This window comes from Bombus vancouverensis, chromosome 17 (genome assembly GCF_051014615.1).
Source record: "Bombus vancouverensis nearcticus chromosome 17, iyBomVanc1_principal, whole genome shotgun sequence".
Lineage (NCBI taxonomy): Eukaryota > Metazoa > Arthropoda > Insecta > Hymenoptera > Apidae > Bombus > Bombus vancouverensis.
In genome coordinates this window covers 3,745,133-3,761,181 of record NC_134927.1, presented here as the reverse complement: position 1 = coordinate 3,761,181, position 16,049 = coordinate 3,745,133, and the positions used below count along the sequence as shown (strand labels likewise).

At 34.6% G+C, this 16,049-nt stretch overlaps 1 protein-coding gene across 1 annotated transcript in view; it reads left to right on the top strand.

Annotated features, from left to right (window-relative positions):
- The window catches only part of LOC117162875 (dynein beta chain, ciliary-like), a 209,520-nt gene that overhangs the window by 156,964 nt on the left and 36,507 nt on the right, over positions 1-16,049 (top strand). The window contains exons 45-50 of the mRNA XM_033344867.2: positions 926-1,162; positions 8,381-8,602; positions 9,399-9,650; positions 10,823-10,949; positions 11,787-11,920; positions 12,739-12,976. Coding sequence (XP_033200758.2) covers positions 926-1,162; positions 8,381-8,602; positions 9,399-9,650; positions 10,823-10,949; positions 11,787-11,920; positions 12,739-12,976 — 1,210 coding nt within the window. The remainder of the gene's footprint in view (positions 1-925; positions 1,163-8,380; positions 8,603-9,398; positions 9,651-10,822; positions 10,950-11,786; positions 11,921-12,738; positions 12,977-16,049) is intronic.

The window sequence follows — 16,049 nt, the reverse complement described above, 5'->3', positions numbered from 1 at the left end:
AATCAGTCATGACTCTGTTTATGCAATACTCCGCGATAGACTTAGGTTTCGAAAAGTTTATACGAGATGGTACCGAAACAACTGACGAAGAGGCGAGTACGGCGCTGCATTCACGCACGGCACGCAGCTCAGTAGAAAACATTTTTTAATGAGGGAATGCGAAAGCTCTTTAACAGATAGGTAAAGTGTATTGAAAAGCTGGACGATTATGTAGAAAAATGAGGCATGTCATTTCTGAAAATAGCTTAAAATAAGTTCTACAGCGACAGTGCGGATAATTTTTTTCTTACTCTCGTACATATCTTCTGCCTCTAATCATTATTAATATATGACGAGCAGGCAGATAAGAGGTAATGCAATATTTTCTGTAGCAATAGATCCATTGAAAATTATTTCACACTAGAATTGTTGGCTACCTAGTAGTTACTGTAGCCTAAACCATAATATATACATTTTTTTTTTGTTTATATCATCTCTCATCAATAAGTTAAGTTTAAATTGGAATATATAAATTGTATATATAAAAGTAACTGAAGAAATTATACCTACATAGTTTGTGTCATGTTCCTTAAAATCTCAGGTAAAGTGAGAATTAGAATTTGATAGTACTGGAATAACATTAAATAAGGAATTGTTACATAACAGATATAACAAGAGTGCAAAGGAGAGATCAAATTTTATTATTTTTTAATTGAAACGAAGGTATCCTAAACGATGTTTAAATAGTTTTTTAATGGTCCTGAGGTGAAATTTTGTGTGAATTTCTGCTATTTGAAGAATGTGAGATAGATGGAGAATAAAAATTAACTGTGAACTTTCATAGATCAAATTTTTTTTAATTAGTTTCAAATTAATATCAACACGTATACATAACATGTAAGCAATCTCTTTACATAAAAATTAATCAAAGTCCTTTACATTTTAGGTTTTTCAGATACAATTACGAACAGGTTATTCGATGACTGATTTAAGAGGCGATTTATCAGGTTTATATCTGAAATCTGGATTGAAAGGAATCGGAATAACTTTCGTGATGACTGATTCTCATATCGCCGATGAAAAATTTCTGGTACTTATAAACGATATGCTCGCCTTCGGCGAAATCTCCGAATTATTCGCCGATGATGAGGTAGATAATATCGTGAACGCCTTAAGAACTGAGGTACGTTTTCTTATTTGTAAACAAAACACTTTCTATGCAATATTTGGATCGCGATCTATTCCTGTTATGCAAGTTATTTTTTCTTCGCGGTAATGTCTTATAACTATAACTATTATGGATTGGCAATCAACCTTACAAAATTTCGTTACGGCGCACTCTTTTGTGCACAAATATAATTTTCTATTTATGCTCTTTCCATATAGTTGATTATGAGTTATACATAACATATAAAAAGACAAGCAAATATTTTCGGTATTAACTTTTGTATAACTGAGTATATTGAACCCATAAAAAGTTCAACTATCTTAGGTACAGGATGTTCAAGAATTCTTTGTCCTTGAATCTCAAGATCAGATTTTTTTATTGCATTGTATAGTACTCGTCACGAGGAACAAATTGATTGAATTGTGACTTTGCAGTACCTTTGAGGAACCATGAGTCGCAATTCAATCATTTTCTTGGAAAAAATACTCAAGTTTCATTCGTCACATATATATATGTCGGGTTTACATTAGAATTAGGGTTAGGGGCGTGAAACGAATCTTCGTTTGGGTTACACGTTGTCGTTATGCAATAGAGAAGACATTGACTAGTGCAAATACGATTATTATAGAACCGGACAAGTAACGGTGGTAGTTAGGTACTCGAGAAACTAACGACAATGATCCTAGGTTCAATAACGAATCCGCGGTCGACGGGATGATAGATGAACGTACTCACAAAATCTAAGTCGGACGCGTAATATTCACTGGTCGTAAAGGGTTACTCCTTTCATCAATGAGATCGCGAGCGAGAATGCCTTTCCCGTCCCGATGATGCCACAGAGGAAAACTATAATGGGGTGTGTCTAAGGACAAGAGATCATCTGATTCGTCGAGAAAAGCCTTCCTTCAGAAAGTATAGGAAATTGGCGTTGCTGCTAATTGGTCAATCGCCATATCGGTGGTTAGAAAAAGATGCTAGCCGCCGTCGAGGGAAAGTTGCTAGTGGGGGACGCCGCTCCTTGAAAAATAGGTCTCCCCTATCATCCCGTAGTTGGGACAAAGACCGTTTGTCTGTTTGAAGGACTTTAGTTGACTAAATCTCAAGATTTATAACGGGCCCTCGAGCTAGCTGAACATGTACTGCGGAGACGCATCGACATCTGGCAATCATCTTACTCGAAGAATGGGGTCTGCGTGTGGCGAGCTACGGGTCAGAGACCGTCCAGTGTTACAACTATTTCCTTTTTAAGGAGAGCTACAGAATTATTCCATGCCTTTGTTAGACAAAGCGTTTATCCCGTGACCGCAGCTACGTTCGGCGACTGACTGTCGCCTCGAGCCCAAGCTCATTATCACAACTCTCGAACAATTACAATCGGATTGAATAACTACAATTGTTCAATTACAGCTATAGTAGACTCTAGGTTACAATGTTGCGCGATTATCCAAAATTCCAATATTCCAATGGCTCCGCTGTTCTTTCATCTCCGACATATATATGTCCGGAAACCGGAGCTTTCCCTTTGCAATTTTGAGGAAGCCTTCTAATGCTTTAGCCTAGATTTTATCATAGCTGTAATTAAGCAATTGTCATTTGTAATTGTTTGATATTTGTGAAAGCGAAAGTGGATTCGAGGTGACAACTGGTCGCCAAACGTAGCCTCGGTCACGGGATAAACGTTTTGCCTGACGAAGGTGTGGATCGGTTGTATTGTTCTCCCTAGAAATCACATAGAATTGTATTTTGGAGATGTCGATATAATGGGACACACGTTGTATTAGGAATCAAACTCCAGACAGAAACTGCCTAGCAACGGCGTTTGGATCTTTCTCGATGCTTCCAAAGAGTATACAACAAACTTTTGGCAGAAACTGCCTAGCAACGGCGATTAGAACCTTCTCGATGCCTCCAGTGAGCATATAACAAACAAATGCAGTCGTCAAATGCTACAGAAGACTTGGCATGCGACTACTCCTGAGGATTTCCGTAGTAAACGCTTTGATGGTTTACAAAATTGTAGCAAGAAAGAACATAAATATTAGAATATTTAGACAAGTATGAGTTGCAAAATTATTAGGGTTGTCCGAAAATATAAGAATCCCCATTTTCGACGGAGTCAACATAGTATCGCCGTCCGGAAAATGACTTCGGGAAGAAACATTAAACGCGCACGTACTTATGTTATGCAAATAAAGGACATCGAATGGATCGGACAAAGGCACAAAAGAATTCGAAGAAAACAACAACCTATTATCCAAATTGTTCATCGAGGGTAATCAATGCTGTATACTTCCTAGAATTAGGATGAATAGGGATTTGAAGAAACCCACCGGCCATGTCCAGAATAATAAAATATCTGGCTTTTGCAATCTCCCGACTTGATCCGCAATGAGGGGTAAAGGATACCGATCCGCGACCGTATATTTATTTAGTTCTCGAAAATCTACCTATCATCTATCTGAACCATTGTTCGCCTTCACGAGTAACACAGGGCTCGCGAACGGTGAATTACTAGGCTTTATGATTTTTGGCTGTAATTAAGTCGCTTGTTCTCTCACGTACTATTCTGCGCTCGCGAAATCTATTAGGACTCCTTGTACGGCGATGTTACAATCAATTAATTGTGCTTCTAACTGGCCTGTATTTTTTGTACGAGGACGTAGGGAACCCGTAACGGATGAATCTCTGAATTTTCGAAAAGAAAGATTAATCGACTTTTATCACTACCACGTACCTCATTGTCAACTTCATTAACATCGATCTCGTTTTCAGCGGTTTTATTACAGACATTAATTATTTTTGTTCTACACATAGCGAGGCTATTTTGTGTAATATTAAGTCAAAATCTTGGCTTAAAATTTAACGAGCAATCGCGATATCGTATTGTTAAATAACTATCAGCGAGAACATGAAAAGTTTATGTCTAACCACCGACACCTGCAACGGACAAGATTTGAGCGATACGTTTAGTACCAATATTTCTTATTCCTCGCATTACTACTATATCAATGGTTCTTTTGCCAGAAATTCTCAAGACTACGGATTCTTTAATTAGCGAACACTCGGCTCCGAAATCGGGGTAAAATGGAAACGACTCACTCGGTTGGCTTGATCTACCAGTTAGCGCCTCCACTACGTAGAAGTCGATTCGACACTCGGTATTGAAATTATATTCAGGGCACTGCTTTGTAAAGGATTTTCCTCCATAATCAGATTGGTAGCTGCGCACCATGCAGCGGAGTCGAAAAATTGTTAGGTTCCACACTCGATTCTTGCACTAGCGACGGAATTAACTCGCGCACGATGGTCGTAAGCTCCTGCACTGTTATAACCGGCACTGATCCCACTTCTGATGTCGGGTTTACATTAGAATTAGGGTTAGGGGCGTGAAACGAATCTTCGTTTGGGTTACACGTTGTCGTTATGCAATAGAGAAGACATTGACTAGTGCAAATACGATTATTATAGAACCGGACAAGTAACCGTGGTAGTTAGGTACTCGAGAAACTAATGACAATGATGCTAGGTTCAATAACGAATCCGCGGTCGACGGGATGATAGATGAACGTGCTCACAAAATCTAAGTCGGACGCGTAATATTCACTGGTCGTAAAGGGTTACTCCTTTCATCGATGAGATCGCGAGCGAGAATGACTTTCCCGTCCCGATGGTGCCACAGAGGAAAACTATATTGGGGTGTGTCTAAGGACACGAGATCATCGGATTCGTCGAGAAAAGCCTTCGTTCAGAGAGTAAGGGAAATTGGCGTTGCTGCTAATTGGTCAATCTCCATATCGGTGGTTAGAAAGAGATGCTAGCCGCCCTCGAGGGAAAGTTGCTAGTGGGAGACGCCGCTCGTTGAAAAATAGGTCTCTCCTATTTTCCCGTAGGTGGGACAAAGACTGTTTGTCTGTTTGAAGGACTTTAGTTGACTAAATCTTAAGATTTATAACGGGCCCTCGTGCTAGCCGAAGATGTACTGCGGAGACGCATCGACATCTGGCAATCATCTTACTCGAAGAATGGGGTCTGCCTGTGGCGAGCTACGGGTCAGAGACCGTCCAGTGTTACAACTATTTCCTTTTTAAGGAGAGCTACAGAATTATTCCATGCCTTTGTTAGACAAAGCGTTTATCCCGTGTCCGCGGCTACGTTCGGCGACTGACTGTCGCCTCGAGCCCAAGCTCATTATCACAACTCTCGAACAATTACAATCGGATTGAATAACTACAATTGTTCAATTACAGCTATAGAAGACTCTAGGTTACAATGTTGCGGGATTATCCAAAATTCCAAAGGCTCCGGTGTTCTTTCATCTCCGACATATACAATGAATGAAAATTTAATATCTTTTTTTCCAAGAAAACGGTTGTGTTACGCCCGATGGTTCCCTTGAGTGTTTTCTTCCTCGTAATGAATACTACACGATACAATAAAAAAATTTGACCGTGAAATTGGATATTAAGGTCAATTTTGCGGTAACTTTTTCAATCAGATGTCCGCCGATTTGAAGATGTAAAAATACCTGCCAAAGCTATAAAAAATAATTTTTGGACATCCTGTACACTATATATAGTTACCCAATACAAATAAGTTATCATAAATTGAATTAAATATCATCCGAAATGCCACTTGTTGGGGGAAATTATAAAATAGACAAAGGCATTTTCATAACGATATTATGGCAGATAGTCCGCCGCTATTTGGCCTTACCCTAATTTATAATTAAAGGTCAGCTTTATTCCTTTTAACGGAACCGAGGTGGGTATTAAACGTGTTAGTTTGTTTAATAAAGAGACACGTGATAAAGTTGTGTTAGTCAATTATATTAAAATCACTTTAAGTACAAGTAGAGATCGTGTGGCGTTGGCGAAGCGCGCTGGGCCCGCCGCGCCCTTCCGTGGCGTTCGGGCTTGGCGCTTGGTGGCTCGGCGCCTCGGGGCCGCCAAGCAGTCTGGTAGGGGAACCGGGCTGCCTGGCACGGCGGCTCCGGCGACGAGGCGGTGTGACAATGGTCACGCACCGCTCCATCAGCGCTGGTATTAGGCGCGTGGGGGAGGCCCCGTTGCGACGCTCACAGCGGTTCCCGGGCCTCTATCGATCGCAGCCGGGACGGTTATCGTGGAGGTTTTAGTCGGTTGGAGTCCGACACTACTACGCCGCTTTCCCCAGAAGCGGCCTGGCGTCCGTGCGGATTTCCTCCACGTAAAATATAAAAAAAAAAAAGTACAAGTACAGAGATAGTGTATTACGTCGTAAACGTCGTTAAAACGTCCTTACTGAGCACTCATACTTCTAAACACAAAATGACGTTCAGACGCGCGTGATTGTTTTGAATCTAAGTACAGCACGTATGTATTCCATATACTTTGGAATTGTGTGCGATCCTTGGCACTATAACTACCATACCAGTCAAAATGCCTGGATCTACAATTTTATTTTTAAATTTCTACTTCATGTTACATTTTCTTCTGCAAATGATGTAATGATTTTTGTAGCGCCAACTAAAGGAATAATGTAATGAATTTTATTTTTTTATTTTTTCTTTTATGTATTCAAATTCAAAATAATTTTGTACCATTGCTACTTATACCAATACCAGTCAAAATAACTGGTACTTGTCCCGAACCCAAACTAACCAATTTCCTCGTTTTGTACAATTTCCCACACGTTTTTAGAAATTTTACTACGTATCATTCGATATGATGGTGTCAATTATCAGAAAAATTTCGGATCAATCATGATGCTGACATCAGTCAAAATGACTGATTCTACAATTTTATAAATGTGCCAATCCTCGTTTAAGAATCATGGTCCCAAATGAATTAATAATACCAAAAATGCACTGCATAACACGAACTCCTTTTGTAAGAATATAATAAATCAATAAGTATAAAAATATTCTATTGCTAGTATGTATTTTCTAAAGACCAGTCATTTTGACTAGTTCTGGTAGAAATAACTTTGTCGTAACTGTCGATGGTTTTAATGTTAGTCAAGACAATGCGAGTGGAAGTTGTACCATATTTGACAATAGATTTTGTAATTGCGCGCGACTAGTCGCAAGTGGAAGCAGGCTAATGTTTGGAAAGTCGATAACCGGCGTTTAGAAGTTGCCGAGCCTGTTGTACCGACACCTCATAGCCATATCACCGAATATGGCTGTTTACAGTTTAGAGAATGCGTGAAATAGTTTGTGGATGACAAGTGGCCCCATGTAGCATTGCCAAAGAATGGAGAATCTTTCTGAAGGATCCCGCCACGGAGTGCGGATAGCAGCGATCCCTTTTGATAAGCAGGCTATAAGGAGTCACAAGGCATTTACCTCAGATCCTTGAGGCAACAAAGTCTTCATAAAAGATAACCTAACATAGTATACATACCTCATATTAAGAGTGAAAATGTGACGATATATATCAGCAATACGAATAAAGTAGTTGTAGTATTTCGAATATTATAAAACTTTTAGTTCGCCGCGCAGTAGTTTCGTTGATAGAACAAAAAAAAAAAAAAAACGAATATACAGCATTTGATTGACCGGCTTAATCGATGAACGAACAGTCCGGATAAATCGTGATCGAAGTGGATAATCGAGACTCGGAGGAAAATAAATAAAAACGCATTTTCTATTGCAAAATAAGCTTCTTACTTTTAAGAGATGTAATTCCTTTGATAATATAATCATTTTTTTCATTTATAGTACAATTATTTAGAACATAATAAATTATTTTTTCAATTCTACATTTACAATTTTGCTTCATCATGCCAACTTTTCACCATCATTAAACTTTCTGTTAGGCTAGGTACGCCTTCTTGTTATTTCAAATACCGAAGAACACGATTCAAAATTGCAGTACCTTCCTTATGACTAATTTCTTCATTGTCTACAACGAAACGTTGGACTTATTCTGCACAGCTGCGGTTATATCTGCGTCAGTGATGTGTAAATTATTTTGAGATAGCATTTTGTATGTCGAGTTCATCCAGTTTCTCGCAGTGTGGCGCGTTTGTATCATATTATGTCGGAATGTTCTGTATCAACAATTTTATATTTTTAAAGTTTGAACTATAATTTAATTATAGTCCGAATCTAAACTTTGCCCCGTGCATTGGTACTCGTATAAGTAATATCTTTAATACTGAGGAATTTCAATGCAGTTATTATATATTTGCCTTATGCATTGCTTCAATTTTTATTCTAATATGGTATATTGACGTTTTATTATATCGTAGGTAAAACAAACCGGCATGATGGACACCAAAGAAAACTGTTGGAAATTTTTCATCAATCGAGTTCGAAATTTGTTAAAATGCATTCTTTGCTTTTCTCCCGTTGGTGCAACATTACGAAACAGGGCTAGACAGTTTCCAGCAATCGTAAACAACACTTCGATCAATTGGTTTCAAAGCTGGCCACAGGATGCTTTGAGATCCGTTTCCACCAGGTTCTTAGAAGTAAGACAATTTAGCGCATTCTTTATAAAGCTTAATAAGTCATTTAGTTAATTTAATTTATGTTAAGACATCAGTGTGAATGAAAACAGATATTATATTTTACATTTTATTAGATTATTTATTACATTGAAATGTTTATAAAATCAATTTATCAAGGGTATCTCTATATCGCATCTCCGCTATTTGTACTGTATTATTTTTTGGAAAAGACGATAGAAGGTGATTTTTGGAAAAGGTATAAACATAAAACTATTATTAATTTCATAACATTTTATATGTAATAATAATTTACGAGTACATTACTGAATCGCATTTAAACAACTTGTTCACATTCGCACGCGCAATACTATGTGCAATAAATAGGATAGAATTTCATTCGCTATCATTTGTTTGTCATTATTGATACCATGGCCGTTTGGACAGCCTATAGATTACAACAAATAGACCTACACTACTTTCAAAATAAATCATTATTAATTTTAGTAATTTTAAAATCTAAATTTAAAAAAGTTAACAAATTTCTTAGTCTACATTTTTAATAATTTTTAAATTTAAAATTTAAAAATTTTTTAAATCTAAATTATAAATTGCTTATAAATAAGAAAAATCACACTAACGTATATGTAAATTTGTCGTTTCCCTAATTTTTCCCAAAAATGGACTTACACCACTTTCAAAATAAACGGTTCGTAATCGCTTCATTCGATTATTACTTATGAATAAACTTAATCTGTCTTCCTGATATTATTTTATTTTCATCTATTAAGTTTATCATTGTGATATTTACTGATTGCAGGAATTAGAAGACCTTCCAAAAAAATACAAGCCATCAGCTTCTTTGTTCATGTCATACGTGCATACTAGCGTTAATGATATATCTTCGCTTTATTTACAAAACGAGAGAAGATACAACTATACGACTCCAAAAACGTTTCTGGAGCAAATTTCTTTGTACTCGAAATTGCTTGTGGAAAGAACCTACGACGTAAAAGCGATGATAGAGAGATTGAAAAACGGCCTGGAAAAGCTGGAATCTTGCGCTGGCCAAGTAATGACTTCATTCGTTATAGTAGTACTATATTATATAGACAGAATGTTAAATAACATTTGATTTTTATGATATACTTGACAGTTCACGAATTTCGAAGACACATTGCATATTAACTTGAAAAACATTTTCACAATACTACTAATTAAATTAAATATATAAAATAACGAATGATAGAAATATATAAAATTCTCAAAAGTTTAAACTATCAAAGATTTTAGTTATAACTGGCGTTGTAGAACTCCTAACCAGTTCGTAGAGTCTTAGCTATGAAAGATGAATAATAAATAAATAAATAGATTAAGCACAAATAGTTTATTTCTTAACGTAAATATATTTTGGCAATAAGTATGTGATTGTGTAAGTTTAAAATTTTTAAAAATCTGTAGATCCCAACAAAATTAAAAATTTCTTTCAAAGTCCAAAAAAGAATTCCTTAATTGTTCGATAATTGATAATTGTTCTATTATTGTTTGCGTGTGCGTAAATTCATTTTTTAATATGAAGACCAAGATTATGATGCATTAATTGTCATTTAAAGAAACAATATTGGAAGCTTTAATGTTATTTAAATTTTAAGTTTAATGTTTAAAATATTGGGGCTTTTAAAAAATAGCAAATGTTTTAGCAGAGAAATAATAATACGATAATGACCAGATTCATCAGAATCGCAAATAAATGCATAGATGAATTCAAGAAATTAATTGAGACTGATGTGTATCTTAAAGACGTCTATTATTTAAATTTATCTTGTTCTTGTTCCAGATTATTGATCTCAGTTAGATTTATTAAATTATTTCGTATCATTAAGCGCCTTATCCGCTCATGTTAAGCAAATTAAAATACTAATAAAACTTTTTCAAAAAACAATGTCTTACACCTGACCAGCCTTAAACAAATCGTTAACTATTTATCTTGCCAAATTATATTTAAGATATTAATAATTTCGTTATGTATTTAACTTTTTTTATTTGCAAGTATTAATATACGCAAATGCATCTATCCAAAATGGAATCCAAAATATTTGGAACGTTAGTAATCTCATTATTTATCGTATATTCAACGATAAGAGACATAGCAAACTTCACAAAGTTTGAACCACTGTTTATATTAATATAAAACTTAATTGATTTAGTAAATTTACACAAGGTTATATGAACGTTAATCGATAGGTAAGCGAATTAAGAGTGGTGTTAGCAGCCCAAGAAATCGAATTAAAAAAGAAGAATGAAATTGCAGATAAAATTCTTGCCGAAGTCCGAGCAGAGAATACTAAAGCCGAAGGGGAAAAAGCTATTGGTATTGTTTCGCTTCCTAAATCCGATCATGCGTCCCAAATTATTTTTATTTGCTTTCTGATAAGAAGTATTATTTAAACAATTATTAGTGTAATTTTTAGAAGACTGTTGACATTTATATTTTTATACACGTATTAATAACCTAATTATTATATATATAATACACAACAAATTTTGGATAAGTGCCTGTAAATACCCGGTTGTTATCCCCAGCGCTAAGGAGAATTCCTTCCAAGGTGTCTTCCAATACCTCGTGAAACTCAGTAGCATAATTTAATCCGAATCCGAATGTTTTTCAGATACTACTAATTCAGTGATGAAACACTCTTACATTTGACATTTTATAAATTGTAAGATTTTTCTGTTTAAAATAAGCGTAAACGCGATATATCACTTCCGATCGCATTTAATAGGCAAAACAAAATAAGTTGGAGTCCTTAAATAAGCAAATATGCACCAAATTATATCGTCTTTCATCTCATCCTAATCAGAAAGATCTCATTACATTGGTCGAGGTTCAATAAAAAGTAATTTAACAAAAATAAAATAAAAATAGTTATTATTATAATAATAACAAAATTCGCATTATAATAATAATAAGTAACTCAATAAAAATAAAAAGTAGTTCAATGAAAATGAAAAACAAAGATTCATCGTTGCATTAGTATTATCTCATTAATGTTTTGATATGTTTTTTTCTATCAAGTCGATTGGGTCTCGATCCTTCGAGTACTTATCCAAAGTTTGCTGAGATTGATATGTATATTACATTATGCAACGGTATAATTAAAAAATACATAGAAAATTGTCACGCGTTCAGTAAAAAACTTGTGTACAGTGTCCGAGGAAGAGGCAAAGGTAGCCGAAATAAAAGAAACAGTAGCAGAGAGACAAAGGAGATGCGACGAGGATTTAGCAAAAGCAGAGCCTGCAGTTCGACAAGCTGAAGCTGCTCTTGACACATTAAATAAAGTAAGACATTTGTTTGAAAGACAGATTCAATTATGGCACTTATATTTCTATTCATCATATTTAATATGTATAAATATTCTTTCTAATTTCCTCTTCTTGACATTGAAACATGATAAGACAGAATAATTAAATATATACGAACCAATATAGAATTTATTAACATCAGATTCAATTTGATATTACCAAAAGTCTAGGTTTATCTTGAGAAATTTAAGATTTTTATAGTCCATAATTATCAAAATCGAGGCGACAATGTTGAAAGAACATCGAGATACATTGTAGGGATGTTTTATTGAGAGGAATAGCTGAGACTTACAAACAAATCATAAACGATAGAAAATATAAGGAAATATCATAATAACGTTTACACTCGCCACTCTGTGAAGACTGAATACGTCCTTACTTGATTATATCCACCTCACATCGAAAACAGAACAGCAAAAATATATTACATTGTGTTACACCACACTATATAGGTAAAGTTAATTATTAGAGTTATTATTTATAGTTGTCGAAATATCAAAATAAATACCGAGCAAGAGTAAATTATGCCTACATTTTTTATAGTGCAGTAACACAGTATAACACATTTTTGTTGATCCTTGGTACATTTACAGAAAATTAGAATTAGAAATTAAAATTGTACAGTGTCGGAATCTTTTTACAATCGATTGTACATAAACATATATGTAATTCCAAAAAGACATGATTTACATTTGAAAATCTCGATTTTGATAACTCTAGCTATTTTAATAAAAAAAACTCCGATAATTAGATTTTATTCCGGATATTTCACAAAATTATTATCTAAATTTCAGAACAACTTGACAGAACTAAAATCCTTTGGAACGCCACCGGAACAAGTAGCGATGGTGGCACAAGCTGTTTTAGTTTTATTTTCGCCCAGAGGTCAAATTCCAAAAGATAGAAGTTGGAAAGCGTGCAAAGCGATGATGGGACATGTTGACACATTCCTCTCGCAACTTCGAAATTACGACAAAGAGAACATTCATCCTGAAGTAGTCAAGGCTATCCAACCTTATATCAACAACAAAGGTGGGCAGTAATTCATAAATTTTAATACACTACTATTTTACAATTCAGTAAAATTGTAAAATTGAGTAATTTACAATCAGTAAAATTAATGAAGTCAATAAAATTAATATACAATAGAACTTCGTTTATCCAAACAAATGAATCCTGAGCCTCCATTATCCGAGCTAGGCTCAAGGGTAACCTCGTAATATGTGCAATCGGATTTTATACAGGGTGGTTGGTAACTGGCGGTACAAGCGGAAAGGGGGTGATTCTACGCGAAAAAAGAAGTCGAAAATATAGAATAAAAATTTTTCGTTTGAGGCTTTGTTTTCGAGAAAATCGACTTTGAATTTGCGCTCGGTACGCGTGCGGTACGTTATAACGGATCTCACTGTAGATCGTTTTCTCGATGAAAAAATTAAAAAAAAAAATTTTTTATTCTATATTTTCGACTTCTTTTTTCGCGTAGAATCACCCCCTTTCCGTTTGTACCGCCAGTTACCAACCACTCTGTATAATGTGTATATCTGCTAATATATGTAGTCACTTATTTTTATTCAAAATAAATACTATGTCGAGAAGTAGCAGCTGAAATTTTATAATTTCACTTGAATCGTAATGTTGCAAACAATGAGAAAAGTTGGAGAGATTTTGTATGTAGTACATTTTTATTACAAGAACTGCTCGATTATCCGAACTGCCTTCTTTTCCACCGACCTAATCGGATAAACAAGGTTCTACTGTGTATAAATTAATTTCAGTATACTAGGATTTGAATACACTAGATTAAATCTTAACGGTGGTTATAAGTATGTACGTATACATGTATATTGCTACAACTATTTCCAAAGAAGATAAGATTAAATAATCAATCATCAATTTTTCATATTATTTTATTATGTTTATTAATACTCGCTTTCCTGATATTACTTTTAGCTTGGAAATATGGTACCGTATATATATAATGTGCATACAGAAAAAATTCTAATAATATGAGATCGATAAATATTGCTTTGTATTTTATATATTTCCTATGAATTTCTACTGAAAATTTAAATATATTTATATAACATTGTATTTTATTTACCTCTATAGAACATACTGATAGAATATGACTAAAAAATTTAATTTAAAAGTAATTGTGTTATTTGGTGTATAAATTAATTCGATGCCTTTACTTTTAACTTTTATACTGCCTGTATTTTCGACCAATCGCGGGGAGACGTAATCGCGAGGAGAGACGTCAACGGGACATCTGGTATCCGTCTGGCCTGCAGTGTATGACCTGGGCCAGGTAGAGAGTCGCCCGGCGTAACACTGCCTTTAAATTTACAAATACCTTCTCATTTTATAATAGTTTTAAATAAATGCTGTTTACGTTTATATAATTTAAACATACATTCAAATAGTAAAAACGAAACGAAAGGGGGTGATTTAGCTTCGACAAGAACCGCCTCGTGTCGCAAAAGTTATAAACGAAGCAATTTCCAATGTAGAAAATCATGCCACATCTGAGCCTTATTGCATAATTAAACCAATATTATTATTAAATTTTAAATTTCACAATCTATAAGTTATTAATTCATATTAATAAGCTTTCTTCCACAACAGTCATAAACTTGATGGTAAAACAAATAAAATTTTGCAAGTAAATTTCACAAATTACAGGTGACTTGATTATCCTACTTTATCCAAAATTGTAAAATTTTCCGGAATCCAGCATTCGATCGAAAAGTAAATTTTTAAATTAAAGCAAATTGTAGAAATTCGTCTGGTGATTGTCCGTACTTTATACGATATATAAATAAAATTTATATTTTGTTTAAGACTACATCGAATTAATTTATATACTTGATGCATACGAGGGTCTGTTAAATATTAACCGGACTGCATGTGGCATACCTGACCTTCCACTCCATGTAGTGCTCTATTTATTGTTTCTTCAGTAGATGGCACAATATGCGAGAAAGCAGTACGATTTTCCGTTGCACGACACATAATTATCAAGTTTTTAACCGTTAAAGGCAGAAAACCCACTGAAATTTTGCATAGATTGCTATTATAGTTTGGGGACAAGACATTATCAAGAAACCAAGTGAGTGGCATAAATCGTTTTCTAGTGAACACCAATATTAGAGACGGCAAGAGCTGTTATTTGTGAACCATAAATGATTTCATCACATTCGTTCCCATTCACGATGATTTTTCATCAAAAGATTCTTCTTGATCTTTTGTAATCACTGCTGATGAAGCCGATGGAAGAGAACATAACTGTTTTTTACACGCATCACATAACCTGTATATTTTATATTAACGATATGAAACGATTTTGAAATCGAGAGGAAGAATTAGTACTTTACTCTTTAAGATACTGATATGAGATAAAGACAAACAAAGATTGAATTATTTTACATTTTTATTATTAAATAAAGTAAATTTACGTTAAATGGAGAAAACGGTAACGTAACTTTAAATTAATACTATATGCAGATATTTTTGTGCAAGCTGTACTGAAGTATTTTATAAGAAATAATTCAATCAGGATCAAGAATTACGATCACAGTGAATAAATTGACTGCATATAAAAAAGTTACGATCACGATCGTGTATAAAGTTAGATTACGACTGATGATTTTGCGATCACTGTGATAAATCACTGTTAGTAATTTTGCACGCCATCTCTAATCAATACGTTTAAAACACATCACATCAGCAACGTCAGCTCGAAAGTTATTATTAATCGCGGAAGTGTGGTTTCCATCATTCGGAAGAAGTTAAAGTTCCGCAAAATCAGGATCACTTAAAGAGGCGCTAGGAGGACAACGTATCGACATCAACGAAGAAGTAGATTAATTGACTTCTGATCCAGCCCTCCACTTTTTACAAAACTGGAATGAAAGAATTAACAATCTGATGGAAAAAGTGTATACACAGAAACGAAATGTATATAGGAAGAATATTCTTTCTGGAATATTTTACTAAAATATAATGTTAAAAACAAAGTCTGGTTTATATTCGGCTGATCCTCGTATATTAAGATAGTTAATATTACATCACATATTATGTATATGCAGTAGCATAATGAATCGGC